The sequence below is a fragment of the Excalfactoria chinensis genome, chromosome 1, assembly GCF_039878825.1.
Source record: "Excalfactoria chinensis isolate bCotChi1 chromosome 1, bCotChi1.hap2, whole genome shotgun sequence".
Lineage (NCBI taxonomy): Eukaryota > Metazoa > Chordata > Aves > Galliformes > Phasianidae > Excalfactoria > Excalfactoria chinensis.
Window position 1 is genome coordinate 76,552,356 of NC_092825.1, and position 14,785 is coordinate 76,567,140.

At 44.5% G+C, this 14,785-nt stretch overlaps 1 protein-coding gene across 1 annotated transcript; it reads right to left on the reverse strand.

Moving 5' to 3' along the window:
- Positions 1 to 311: 311 nt before the first annotated feature.
- On the reverse strand, positions 312 to 13,896 carry LOC140256728 (beta-1,4-galactosyltransferase 3-like). The gene is made up of 6 exons (XM_072345490.1): positions 13,510 to 13,896; positions 6,504 to 6,739; positions 5,412 to 5,602; positions 4,719 to 4,841; positions 2,492 to 2,590; positions 312 to 1,533 (listed from the first exon to the last, which is right to left on the reverse strand). The coding sequence occupies exons 1-6, from the start codon at positions 13,745 to 13,747 to the stop codon at positions 1,392 to 1,394; spliced, it is 1,029 nt and encodes a 342-aa protein (XP_072201591.1). The 5' UTR covers positions 13,748 to 13,896; the 3' UTR covers positions 312 to 1,391.
- Positions 13,897 to 14,785: the final 889 nt, after the last annotated feature.

Genomic DNA, 14,785 nt, shown 5'->3' on the forward strand with positions numbered 1-14,785 from the left:
AGGCCATACTTGTATATTTATTTGTGTACCCAGCAAAGCTGTTGCTGTTTCTGATTCTTGTTTTTTTTATAAGAGTGGTGTGGATGCTGTTGCAGTATGCTTGGGGATTTCTGCTAAAACTCTGATTAGAAAGATTCCTTATTGCACCTGATCTGTCTTTATCCATGCCTGTTGGATACACAGTCCCTGCAGGCAGCTGCAAAGATGAGGGATTTTCTTTTAGGAAACCAAATTAAGAATTACATGACAAAAAAAACCAACTTTATGTTATAGAATTCCTCTATCTCTGGTTGACATGTATTACTCTAACAGTAGAGAAAAATGAAGCCTTTAATAGATTCTTGGGTGTTAGGGTGATAGATGCAGCTTTTCAGTGCACAGCAAACAGGAATTTGACTGTAGTATATACATATAACAAGGTAAAAAAAATCCTATCTTACACGAGCAAAATAATCGGGGCTTGTAGGCAGTGCTACTGATTGACTGATACAGAGAGAGATGACAACAAGGGCAAGATGTAGGGCAGACCATCAGCCTTGCTGTCAGGTAAGTACAAATGCACGTTTGCCACGGTCACAGCTCTACTGTTGACATATTTGACTTAATTTTTCCTCTAGTATTTCATTCCTCTGAAGTGTTTTAATTGAATACAGATCAACCTTGAGAGATAATTAACATTTGAGCAATGGCTGAAATGGTAGATTAATTTCCATCTGCTGAGCATAGCTGACAGACTGAGGCCTCTCTAGATGTGAATTACTTATGGCTACAGTAAGAACTCACACTCATTCATAATCTAGCCAGACAACCAGGAATTTAAGCTCTAGTTTCATCTAATATCAGGGCAACTTTCTCCTTTATTAAAGTCTTATTAAATACTCTAGAAAAATGTTAATCCAAACAAACACCTCAACTTTCTTGACACAAATTCACAAAGAATATTTATAGAACCGTTACAGGTTTCAACAACAAGTAACTTCTCTCTCAAAATACAGCATTTCAGAGGACAGCCAGAATGGGCCAGTTGAGTAAGCAGCAGGACAGAGCCGTCCTATTATGTAACAGAGGTTCTAGAAAACTTGGGTCAACTTACTGTCAAGGAGATGGTCTCTCTGCAGCCTGAGGGAACAACAGGTAGATTTGGCTCAGTAGCCTTACAGTGCCTTAAAGGACTTTTACGGTAAGCCAGATCCTGTTTGTAGCTATCGTGTCTCATTCCTGAAGCCTTTTCTTCAAAGTCTCCTATAATCCGATGAAAAGTTCAATGTATGAAAGACAACAGGATTAGCCTCAGGTGCTGCAGATTCTGCACCACAGCCAGAGGTAGAGGCTGAATACCCATAACCGTGCTGCCACAGTGATTCCAACTCCACTTTTTAGTTCTCATTATCTTAAGAAAAGGGGGGAACATATCCAATATCCACAGTGATGTTGGTATAAAGAGGATGCTTTGTTCTGGAAAGGAGCTTGAACTCTAAAGAGTTCATCCCATCATCCTTCCAAGTTTTTCCAGTGTTGTGGTGGGAAGCAGGCCTGAAGAAAGGAGAAGAGTTGCCATTAGAGAAAAGAACAAAAGTGATAACAACTGATGCTTTGAACAGAGGCAGCAGGAGAAATGGTACTCAGGAGGGCAAAGGTTTAACAGATGAAAGCTGTCTGCAAAGCCCCAAGAAAATCCTCTTCCTATAATTACAAACCAGAAAGAAAGGATGCTTAACAGGGTTGGGTTGAACTTTGTGCAGAGTATTACAAACAAGGAGGACAGCATGGACTGGATCCTAATCAGAAAGGGAGACCCAAGGGGGCAGTGACTGGATTCTGAAAAAAACAAAAACCAAGAACAAAACCTGGTGGCATGCAAAGAGAGCTGGGAGCACAACAGCGATGCCTGCAAGAGGGATGAACACAGACTGCAATAAGTAGGTTTAAGACAGAGTTGTTATGGAAACCTCAGTTTAAGAGGAGGGAGGGAAATCTGTGCTGTCACTAGGAGAAGCCTTCACACTTGCCCCAACACTCTCTTTCATTGCTTTTGTATAAAAGCGGGTCTTTGCTAAGGTCTGTCAGGCACCTTAATCATCTCCTCAAACTACACTACTGCTTTTCCATGATTTTAATGACACATTGTAAATCTGCACAAAAAGCCTCTTCAAACAGAAACCTCCTGGTTTATAAGACACACTGAGATGATGTTTTCCCTGAATAATTTGATGCTGAAGTTTGGTGTTTGCTAGCTGCCTGGCTAGCAAATATCCTTCTCACTGAGTAAGAAGTAGGAAACTAGAAGTGCATCTACCCTTCCAGTGCAGAGACATGAGCAGCACAGCTCAAGGGAAGCCAACTGAGAGGGCTTTAAAGGTTTTAAAGTAGCAGCATTCAAACAGAAAAATAAGCAGTGGCATGAGGTTTACTTGCTGTCTTACTTAAGGATGATAAGGTAACAGCCTGCCACAAGGAGCAGTCTCCAAGCTGCCCTCTCTGGAACAATTACCTTCTCCAAGGCTCTTCTGTCTCTCTGTTGTAGTCCATCACTTTGTAGCGTCCAAGGTGCGGTGGGGTCCGGACAATTCTCATGCCTGCTAACTGGATCCTTTAAAATGAAGAATGAAGTGTTTATTTAGGTATAAGGATGTCACTGCCAGCAAACAATTGCACTTTGTATGACTTACTTTAAACAATTAATTACTGATAGCATCTGTGTTAGCTTACCAACAGAAATTGACAGTTAAACTGTTAGACACAGGTTCTCTGTGATAAACAAAGGCTTGCTCCCATATTCCAGGAATTTTCTTTGCAGAAGAATGAAATTGTGCTCAATTTAGGTTTTCTAACTGGCATCTCTGCAGCATTTGATTGCCTTCTGTTGTGACCTGGTGCAACAGCAAGCTGTGCTGGTGGGAATGTTCTAAAGCTGGAAGAGGCTACAGAACTGAAAATATTTGTTTACCTAGAAATAGAAAATGATTTCAACATTTCATTGGCAGCGATGGCACATTAATATGTACTGCAGTTTTACACAAGGCACCTTGTTGCATTGGAATTTCACAAGATTTGCATACCAGGTGGGTCTTAGTCACAGACAAACACAATGAACACCATACACAAGCTTGGCAAGGCATACTAAACCAACCCAAGGCCGAAGGTGACAGCCTCCTGTCATCACATCATTACCAGTGACTCCATGTGGTGTCACCACTACAAGCCAGAGTTAAAAAAGCAACCCAGAGTGGTGACAGGTGAATTTGCCTTCAAAAAATGTAAGGCACAGTCCTCAGCAGGTAAAGGTTCTTTTGGAATAGGAAGGGGGTGATCCTTTCAGATTTCCTGGAACTCAGAGAAACCATCAGCTCTGGTCACTACATTGGAATACTGACTAAGCTGAAGGCTTGAGCATCCAGAGTCAGGCCAGAGAAGAATACCATTCTCTTGCAATGCAATAATGCCAGGCCCCATACCATTCAAAGACCGTCATGCACATTGCCAGTCTTGCCTGGACTGTCCTATCACACCCACCACATAGTCCAGGGAAGTCTGACTTCCCTGTTTTGGTCAATGAAAAAAAAAAATGGCCTACCTAGGCAACATTTTCCTAGTAACAGCACCATCACAGCAAACATGAAACAGCGCATCACCTCCACTGTGCAGACTTTTATGAGTGAAGCTCAAAAAAGCATAGCTAGTGGTGGTGGCTAGGTTGAAAAACAGTGTTTTGTAGCTCAGAATTTGCCCTATCAAATAGCATTACTTTGCTCTTTGTAGCTGTTGTAGTTTTCAGGGAAATAAACAGGAGGCATTACTTTTAGAGCAACCTATACACTATTTTAGCTAGCTTGCTCTGAAAGGCAGAGAAGGATTTCTGTGTTAACCCAGTTTCAATCCCCAGAGGAACACTGCTGTTTCAAACAGCTAGTTCTCAACCAGAACATTTCACCATAACTATAATGCTGTGCAAGACCGACAAAGCTTGAGGCCTTTATCATCAGTTTAGGTGTTGTTTTTTTTTAACTACCCTATTAGCTTGCCTCAGTGCAGGATGCTGCACAGTGCAACTACAAAGGTGGATAAAGATACAGCTGTGATTTTGTACTTGAAGAATTTGCATTAGGCAAAGTACCTGAAACTAAATTCATTGTGTTCGCTTCTATAGCATGCTGCTGCCATAGCAACCAACACACAGGGAAAAAAATACTGTCAGCTTGTGCTGCCACTCACAATAGTTCACAGACTTCTCCATCGCTCAGCACTGAAGGCAGAAGTTGGAATTAAGGAACACGAGGAATTCTGAGTATTAGTGACTTTGGAGCAGCCCACGTGCCTGATGTAAATCCTGAACTGCTTGGGAATTAATAAATACTTCTTGATTTTCTTGTTTATCCCTTCCTTGGGGCTGTTGTCACAGTAATGTCAGTGGAGTCACAGCGTGTCAACTGCTGCTGGTTATAACCACTTGGAAGCTCCAGTGCAAGTGCAGGTACAAGGATGCCAAGTAATATGTTGTCCCCCAGAATCTGAAGAATGCTTTGTCCTCCCAGCACACAGAGATTAGACAAAGATTGAGTATTTTCTGACAGCAATTATGCCCACTGCCAATAGCATCTGGAGTACAGCGCTACCACAAGCACGCTGAGGAACAGAGTCTTCTAATTCCTCTCTTGTGGTAACGTTGTGTTTCACTAGGAAGCCTGGTTCTACTTTATGCCTGTCCTGTGAATCAGTACCTTGCAGCAATGTCATCGGTTTCACCACCGTGGTCCCAGTATGTGTTTGGAAACCCATTCATCTTCATGTAGTGCTCTGGAGTCAAAGCAGATACACCTCCAAAAAAGGACTTATATGGAAGCCTAAAGCAGCAAGGGGAAAAAAATAAAAAGCAGCAGCCTGAAGGCTAATATAACAGTCCTATAAATACAGACACCTATATTGTACCATGTATAGAATCACAGAATTGCTCAGGTTGACACAGCTTCAAGATCACCAAGTTCAACCATAAGCTAACCATAGTACCCTAACTCTAACAACCCTCTGCTAAATCACATCCCTGAGTACCACCTCCAAACGGTTTTTAAACATATGCAGGGATGGCGATTCAACCATGTCCCAAAATCTTCCACATACTTCAGTATCTTCCACATACTCTCGTAATTACCATCCCATACCATCTCACTTGTGGAAACAAATCTGCCAGTTATTTGCCAAGCTGAGCTAAAATGGAGCAGGAAATCACATGGAATTGTTCAAGACTGCATGTCTAGGTCAGCAGCTCCTCTTACTGGAGAAGCCACTAGTGCTAAAACAGAAAATGAAAACTTCCACTTCTTAAAGGCTGGATCTTTCACTACCCACATTCATACTATCCATTTGGAAAGAAAAGAGTAGGATACATAAATTCCAAAGCAAATGGCAGCACTTACTTGTACTGAAATTTATCCATGGCACTAGCCATATGTTTGGGATAGTATTCGTCACAGACGTAGAGATTATAATCATTCTCAGGTACCAGGTCCACATCATGCAGAAGGAGGCAGTCCCAGTCTTCATCCTTCAGGGCTTCCCGGACACCAACATTAAGTAACTTTGCTCGGTTAAATGTGCCATTCCCCACCTGGAAAATAAGATTTACATTTCCCCACCAAAACAACAAACAGGAGAACCCAATTACACTGGATGTCAGTGCAAAAGCCTTACACAGGTGAATGATGCTGGAGTGAATTACTGTTGTCTGTGAATTTCATCCCCTAGATTATCCACTCTCTTCAAAATATTCTTTGCAACTGTAAGTCAGTGATGTATCAGGCTCTATTTATTGCTGGCATATGAAGAAGGCAGGTTTTTAAGAGACCAGAACGTTAAGTTCTCAGGTTGATACACATAAACAAATCAACACTTCTATCCCGATTACTGCTTACTAAAGCTTAGAAAGGAGAAAAAAAGATCTCCATCACAAACAAGAAGCTTCTCCCCTCCCAGTCAGCTTGAATCAATCAGTTTTAATCAATGAACACCAAACTTTCCCTCTCTACACTGATTTTTTGCAGTGCCAGTCCATCATCATTTACTAATGGCTGTTTAACCTGCACGGCCTGTGGCAAACAGCAAGGTCAAGCCAGATGTTCTCACTTGATATAGTCTAAAAATATCCAACTCCATCTTAACATTTAGTCTCAACAGTTTTACTCAGCAGCTGTAGTGACAAGCCACCGACAGATGACTCACATTCAACTCCTGAAGAGCTGAAAATACAAGTTACCACTTAATGACAGCTTTATCCCTCCTGGGAGGAAAAAAACCAACACAACAAATCAATAGCAGGACAGTGATCTCGACAAGTGGTAAGATATTTCAATCAGTGGCAGCCATGGAGGTATGATGGCATGTAATCTAACAGCTCGACCCAGGCATAAAATGGTACTCCCATGTTAGAAGATTCACATTTCTCGATCAGAACCTAACCTTTCACGTGGAAAACTCAGCCATACCACAGGGCATATTTGACTTAGATTTACCTGCTGGATCAAGTAGATTCTGTAGCTGAGCTGCTGGCGCTGCAAGAAAGGATGAATGTAGTAGAGAAGAAGGCGAAGGTATTTCTCCTGGTTATTGTATGCTATAAGGATGGCTGACTTGTAGCGGGCCAAGCAGTGAGGTGGTTTGTAGTGGCCTCCAGGCTGAACAAAAGGATTTTTTTTGATGATAATTCTTTCACTAGGGAGCACGTCAAAAGTGATGGTTAATGGACCAACTGTAAGGCAGAGGAAAAAAAATAATAATAAAAGCAACCTTAGGAATGTTTCTCAACTTGCATTTAAGAACACTGGAACAGCTGCACACGGTTACTACAGGAGACACAAGATCTCCCTTAAGCCAGACCAGGTAATAACACCACATAGATGTGCCCATGTGACAAATTTCACCACTACTTGCCAGTGATCCCGCCACAGCTCTGTACAGTGGTGCCAGGCCCAGCACCAGGCCAGCAGACACTTGCCAGAAAGGCATCATAGAAACAGTACAGCCAACAACGCATTCCAGGCTCATGTACTTTGCCTTTTCTTGGTACTGGCTCTGTAGCATACAAACCTGTATCTTTCAACAAGTGTGTTCAATGCAGGAGTACAGACAAAAACAAATCTAGATGACAGACTTTCTGTTTTTGGCTACCCACATGGAAAATGTCTGTAAGGCTCTTTCAGATTTGATTCAAGGACAAAGATGTCCATAAGGACACTCAGCAGGCTGGGGGGAGCCAGATTAAAGCCCAGATGAATACAAATGATTTGGGAAATACAAATGCTTTAGAAGATGTTAGCTTTATCAGAAAAGAAGCTCAAAGTTCAATCACACGCCATAAGGGCTGTATTTGCTGTATCATTTAATTATATACACAGTGCTAGGCAGGTAGCATTTTACTGTCAAAGCTTTAGAAGCAGCAGATAGTGGAGCTGAGGAAGAAGCTGGGTATGTCATATTTGCAGGAATAGGCATGAAGCAGCAAAACAAACTACATATGACAGCAACTCTACTCAGTAGATCAGTTTTAAACACAAAACATATCCAGTCTGTACAGCAGTTTTTACCTAATTAAGAAAAAAAGTATCCTCTCCTGATGGGGAAAGCTTGGAAAGAAAAAAAGCAGTGCAAAGCTTCAATCATGATTTTAACACAAGTCCAGCATCGTGACAATTGGAAAGTACAAAGACTGATCATTTCACAACCTCTTCTGGGCTCATAGAATGGCTTGGGCTGGAAGGGACCTGAAGGATTGTGAACCTCCAACCCCACTGCTGCATGCAGGGCCACCAACCTCCATATCTAATACTAGACCAGGCTGCCCAGGGCCCCATCCAACCTGGCCTTGCACACCTCCAGGGATGGGGCATCCACAACCTCTCTGGGCAACCTGTTCCAGCAGCTCACCACTCTCTTGGCAAAGAACTTCCCCCAGTATCCAACCTAAATCTTCCCCCCACCCTCCCGAACTTAAAACCATTTCCCCTTGTCCTGCCAATATCTACCCTTCCAAAGAGTTGACTCCCCTCCCATTTGTTAGTGAGTTGGAAAAGGAAGACTAGAACAAGCAAAAGAGTGTCATTTGCATACATATCAGTGTATCTTACTAGTTTTCCAATCACTTTTCTCTAAGAAAATAAAGCACAAACACAGAACAAAATTAAAACATATGCTTCACACAAGCTAGGAAGAAACCTCCACCTAAACCACAATTAAAATCCAACAACCCGATCACCTCATGTTATAGTATTAAGAAGGTCCAATAACTCTCTGCAGGTCACATTACCCAAGGACAAAATATTCTTGTACCAGAAGCCTGGGGGCTACTTTATTTATTTTTGCTATCATAAATGATTTTTTTTTCCCTCTCTTCCAAGCTCATAGCTAATCCTGTGGCTGTTTACAAGTGAGCTTTCAGTATCTTCTAAGTAGCACTCCCTCTTAAGCACTGAAATAAATTATCCTCTCGTGAAACTTCTGATAATGAAGTCTGGGAGAAAGAGAGTAAGTATTTAGGCTTGGTGTTCAGTAGCTTTCACTTGAGCAGAGAAAGGCGTGGGTCTGCCTCAAGTCTAATACATACTAAAGGATGCGAGTCCAGGAGGTGTTTCTTCCAGCCTATCTTACATTCAAAAATCTCTGGTACAAAGCTAACAAAGTACCTAAACAAATAGGGTCTGTGTTCACCCACATCCTGTTTAACTGTCGCAAAAGGAAGTGACATCCCTCCAACGGTTGCTTGTTTCACAAGAGAATGAATAAGGCTCAGGGGTTAGCTTTGGAGTAAGATCCAAGCTGTCCATACAGAACTGGGAAACACTTTGCTAGCACACAGAAACTGTATATATATCTTATTTCTGACGGGCACAAAAAACCAAAAGAGACAATTTTGTCAGCAAGATCTTGTGATTGCTGACTCTGAAGCATCACTTGTAAATCCCTCCTTCAGTACGTAAAACACAGGAGGGATGTTAGCCTAGGTAGGAAGCTGGAGTACACTGCTGTACTGCATGACTGAAACAGAAGACCTGCAGAGAATGATGCAGTAGGCCCACAAATCCAGGTTGCGTTTACTGTTAGGATGTTACGATGTTATTGCCTACTTTTATGCAATAACTGTTTCCTGCTCCAGCTTTAAGAGCAGCACATTTCAGTCCAGCGTTGCTTCATGCCTGCATTTTTTACTGCTTTTCAGATTTACGAACTCAGTTCTTTTAAGTAATTCTAAGTGAAGTATCATTAACCACCAATATGATGATAGCTGGAGCTTGCTGAAGAAACACTATCTGTGGAGTGGATTTCATGTACAGATCACAGTTCCCAGGACAACGTAAGAAAGAGAATTAATACTATTTTTGTTCCCCCACAAAGGAATTTTTGTTTTCCCTAATACAATCCTGGCTCTTGGTGTTAGAGTTCAGGTTCTGCAGCAGTAATCCTTAAATCAGATCTGAATTTGGACATAAGGGAAAGAAGTAACACACACAGGCTTTACTCCTGTTGTCTCCTCCCATAGCCAGACATCCAATACATGAGGGTAATACCTAAAGTTCTGAGGCTTTTCAAGGCACCATATTCTCCTGAGCTGCCTGGCTTTTTACCTCAAATAACTCAGCTCTGAAACTCATTCTTACGTGCTAAGGAAACACGGAAAAGATTAGTTAAACCCTACGAGGTATCCCCAGATTTCTGTTTGCCCTACACCCCTTGGCTATAAACTCAGTTCTGGCCGCCCTGCTCTCCTCCCCATCCAGCTAACAAACAGCTAATGCACTGTAATCTGATTAAAGCCCAGATGTGGGCAGACCAGCTGCAAGCTGGCCCAGAAAGGGAAAAATAAAAATGTCTTTGAAAAAGGACAGCACAAAGAAAAAAAGGGCTAGGGGTGGTGGTGGTGGTGGGGAAGCTCAACCATCTCAGCCACGTTAGAAAGTATAGGATCCCCATTCAGACAAGGTACAAAATGCTGTGAAGCCGCGGTTAGGTGGAGTGGGAAGACAATTCAACTGTGTGACACAATGGAAAAATCTCTGCAAGACAAAAACGCTGACCTTCCAAAGGGTCAGCCACGAGGCCTTGCCTGGAACTATGCAGCTATCAACATATGGCCCAGAAATGGGGGGCTGCGTAGTTGTCTGCACCCAGGAATAAGAGAGAGGGATTGTTCCTTTCAGGGAAAGCTCTACACCTACATGTAAACCTCTACACATCACATGTATTACATATTCTTTTAACTTTCTTTTGAACACTTTGACTGCCTTTCACACGAGCAATAGGTCAGAGAGAAAGAGAGTTAATAATGACTGTGCACTCTTTTGTTCTTTTTTTCTCCTAGAAAAGCATAACTTGAAATGAAAATTGCGTTTCCTGAATGATCTGAAGTATATCCTGGGAGTTTAATGTCAAATAACTTAGGGATCTGATAACGAGAGAGTCAGATATAAAACACCTTGTACTCTGTCAGAAGCTGCATATTCCTGAAGCAGTATCAGCAGAAGGTATCAAACCCTAAGTAGGTTTGCAGATAACACCAAGTTGGGAGGAAGTGTCAACCTGTATGGAGGTAGGAAGGCCCTACAGAGGGATCTGGACAGGCTGGATCCATGAGCTGAGGCCAATGGGATGAAGTTCAACAAGACCAAGTGCTAGGTCCTGCATTTCAGTCACAGCTAACCCAGGCAAAGTGGCTGGAAAGCTGCACAGAGGAAATGGACCTGGGAGTATTGGATGACGCTCAGCTGAACATGAGCCAGCAGTGTGCCCAGGTGGCCAAGAAGGCCAATGGCATCCAGGAATAGTGCAGCCAGCAGGAGCAGGGAAGTGATCGCCCCCTGTACTCAGCCCTAGTGAGGCCGCACCTCAAGTGTTGTGTACAGTTTTGGGCCACTCACTACAAGAAAGATATTGAGGCTCCGGAACGTGTCCAGAGAAGGGCAGCAAAGCTGTGAGGGATCTGGAGCACAAGTCTTATAAGGAACAGCTGAGGGAGCTGGGATTGTTTAGTCTGAAGAAGAGGAGGCTCAAAGGAGACCTCATTGCTCTCTATTACTCCCTGCGAGGAGGCTATGGCGAGGTGGGGGCTAGCCTCTTCTCCAGCATAACTAGCAACAGGATGAGTAGGAATGGCCTCGAGCTGTACAAGGGGAGGTGCAGGTTGAATATCAGGAAAAATTAATTCCCTGAAAAAGTGGCCAGGCACTGGCACAGGCTGCCCAAAGAGGTGGAGGAGTCAGCAACCATGGAGGCGTTTAAGAAATGTCTGGGTATTGTACTGAGGGACATGGGTTTGTGGGGCAACGGTAGTTGGACTAGATGATCTTAGAGATCTTTTCCAACCTCGGTGATTCCATGGTGGTGCTGTGATAATCATCACCTTGACATGATCATTCAGTTCCCTCCGCAGTCTGGCTCCTGAGCTTTTTCTATCCCTTAAGAGCGTATAATAGGAAACTTCAGTGCACAGAATTAAGCTCCACAATTCCCTGTCCATATTGTTAGCAGGTGCCTGTGAGACATTCTAGTCAACACACCTGAATATCAAGGGATCCATTAATTTTAACCAAATCTATTCCACCTTCAGGAATTACATCCAAACACTTTCTTAGTTCAGAATAAACAGCTCTATTAATGGAGTTCATTAAGAAAAAGTGGAACTTGCACAAGCCAAACAAACAGGAAGAGCAGCATGGATTGATACCTCAGCCAAAGCACAGCAGCACAAAGTATACTGCAGCCACACTGTACACATTGCTTATCAAGTTTGGGATCACAAAAGGGTTAACAGCTGAGGGTTAAAAACGCAAGCCCAGTTCTCCCAAGGCAGGGAGATTTATGCAGTTAATTCTTATGCAGCTGCCCTGGAAGTGGATTCAGGTAGTTCAGTAAAAGGCAGATGGAGCTTCAATCTGAGCTTACATTCAAAGAATTAATTAAATGATGTACTGTACGCATAAGTGAAGAAAGCACTGCACTTCATAAAAGCCCCAATCCAGAAACCATTTACACTGCTTGGCATAGATTCCAGTTCCTTTAACGTGCTTTGAAGTGGACACAGTGAATTATTACCAGCTCTGAATAGGAGACTGGAGTCCACAAAATTGATTTGAAATCTTATTTAATGGGTTGATGAAATTAGTATTAAGAGACATCGCTCTCTCTGATGTAATGCTTCCAAGAGAGATCAGTCCCGTAAGAGATGATAGCAACCAAACGAGATGTTTATGAAGTTCCATAGGATGTTAAGGTTTGAAAAAATAACAAGTATTTCTACATGTACTTCTTAGTACTGCCAGGAATGGGGAGCAGAAAAGATCCTGATGTAGATTTTCTAGCTCTGACATCACTGATTACTTTTATGCAGTTTCACTCTGCAACTGCCTCCTCTGCGTACATCATCACTGCTCTTGCTTATCTGATCGTTGGCAGACAAGCTGCACAGAATTACATCTACTTTTTAAAACTGAAGAGCAAAGCTTACTCATTTGTTCAGGACGGCAGATTCTTGTCAGTAGTGGAAACAAGCAAGGTACAAGTCAATTTCTGCTGCGTTTCCCAGCACAACAAGGCAGTCTGAGCCATAGAATCATAGCTTCCCAAAACAACCGATGGGCTTTGGTTAATGATGAACAAGAGACTATACTAAGATCATTATAACTGACACTTGTGCAGAGACTGTGCTATTTTAGTAACGCTTAATAGAGCTGTTTCCAGGAGAAGTGCTGAAGCACACAGCAAACGTTACCACACATAATGCATTTCATTTAGCTTCAGCAAGAGGTAGGAAGAAAACTCCACAGAACAAGCAGCATTACAACCTCAAAAGGCTCAGCTGGAGGCGGCCGGCAGAGCTCAGTAACCTAAGCAAGCAGCTCAGCACAGGAGGAATCATAACCACAGCCTTCCAACTACACTTCCATCTATGAGCCAAGGTCAGGCTGCCCTGTGTTCCGTTTGCACTAGAAGAGCAGCACGACTAAGGAGTGTGTTTCAGGGCCACTGACATGAAAAACTAAGTGTAGAGAAACTTGTGTTGTACAGAAGAACAGACCAGAGTAACTTACTGTGCTGTATGTTCAGCAGTGAAACAGCCAAAGCAGCTGCACATGCACACTTCCAGAACTCCCCCAGTCTGGGCTACCTGAGTGGAAGGGATTCACTGACACCAGATGTGCATCACCGTTGCCAAACTTGCTCTGTGGTTCTCACTTGGCATTTACTTCATTTAGGAGACATTTCAGCAGCACGACAGCTGAATTCACACCACTTCAAGGAGCATCTGTGACTCACTGTAAACGGGGCACAGCCTGTGACCTAACTAACTCCAAAGTGCACAGGGAACACTGGCACGTGTAAAAGATACATAACAATCCCAGGCCAAAAAAAAAGTCACCACAAGGAGAGGAGATGCATTCTCTCATAAACCACATTTTAAGTGCTGAAAGCCTAACAGGAGCCCAGAAGAGCAACACCCGGAGTTGGGGCGAGTTAGAGGTCGGTACGTACCGGCGATAGGTGAGCGAGTCGAACAGTAGGGCAGCGCCGCCCCGCCGCCAGCCGGGGCCAGCAGGCTGAGGTTCGTGTACACATCGTGGCTTTTGGAGTAATCCAAAACGCGCTGCGACTCCAAAAAGCCCCGGAAAACGCTCGAGGCTCCACCTCGGTACAATATCAGGATGAACACGACTTGGAAGACGACCAGGAACAGCAGGAAGCAGGGGTTCTCCACGCGGGATAGGGACATGGCTCTCGGTCCGGGTGCCCACCACGAGCCGCCGCCGCCCGCTCGGGGCTACATGGCTGCGCCCGAGCACCTCCGCCCCTCCCAGCACCGACTTCGGGAGGCGGCGGCGCTCCCCTCCGCCCGCACAGATCCGCCCTTCCCGATGCTGCGAGGGGAGGAGGAGTCGCTCGGGGTCCCGGGAGAGCAACGGCCGGCCCGCACGGCCCCGGTCCGTCTGCCCACTCAACGAGCGCTCTGAGGAGGGGAGGAAAGGGCGGGAAGATACGACACCACGTTCACCCGTCAATATACAAGGGGACTCAGGCTCACCCCACACCGACCCGTGTTGACACCCGACCCTTCACCCGCTCGAGATAAGGACGCGGACACCCTCACCCCGCCGTAACCGCCCCTCACGGCCCGCTCGCTCCTTCCGCACAGACTACAGCTCCCAGCGCACCGGGCGGGGCGGGGCCGGACCGCCGTGAGGCATGGTGGGAGCTGTAGTCAGCGCCCTCAGCGCCCGCCGCCCTCAGCTGCGGGTCCGCCCGTTCCGTGCCCACCGCCCTGTGGTGCAGCCCCTGTCCCTGACCCCCACTGCCCCTCCCCTGGCACAGCTCCATGCCGTTCCCTCGGGCCCTGTCGCTGTCACACAGAGCAGAGCTCAGCGCTGCCCCTCCGCTCCCTGTGAGGAGCTGCAGCCGCTGTAATACTTTACTGGCCGTCAGATGGTGTAAAAATTGCCACCTTGTGCCTTTCTGGGGCACAGTAAGCAGGTCAGCTGGAAAAGCAACAGCTTATCCCAATCTTTAGTTCAGCCTATGTTCTCTCGTGACTGGAAAACTAGTGTATAGCTATCCAGATCAGCTGGGTATGGGAGGGAGCCAAACTGTACTTAATTCAGTGCTAGCTGAGGAGCTGAATCTCCATGAACGTCTCTTCAAGTCTCTTCAAGGTCACTGCACTCCTATTTTTTAACCTTGCTGTGAAAGGCTGGGAGAGGTTTGAATTAAAAACGAATTGGATTGCTTAAATGAAAAAAATATTAACTGTCTTCAC

What these genes read in the sequence shown, in the direction of transcription:
- LOC140256728 (XM_072345490.1), bottom strand. Translation starts at nt 13,747, where the DNA reads ATGTCCCTATCCCGCGTGGAGAACCCCTGCTTCCTGCTGTTCCTGGTC. An exon ending in GACTCGCTCACCTATCGCCG is followed by an intron (nt 6,740 to 13,509) that starts GTACGTACCGAC and finishes TCTGCCTTACAG; the next exon opens with TTGGTCCATTAACCATCACT. An exon ending in ACCGATGACATTGCTGCAAG is followed by an intron (nt 2,591 to 4,718) that starts GTACTGATTCAC and finishes TTCATTTTAAAG; the next exon opens with GATCCAGTTAGCAGGCATGA.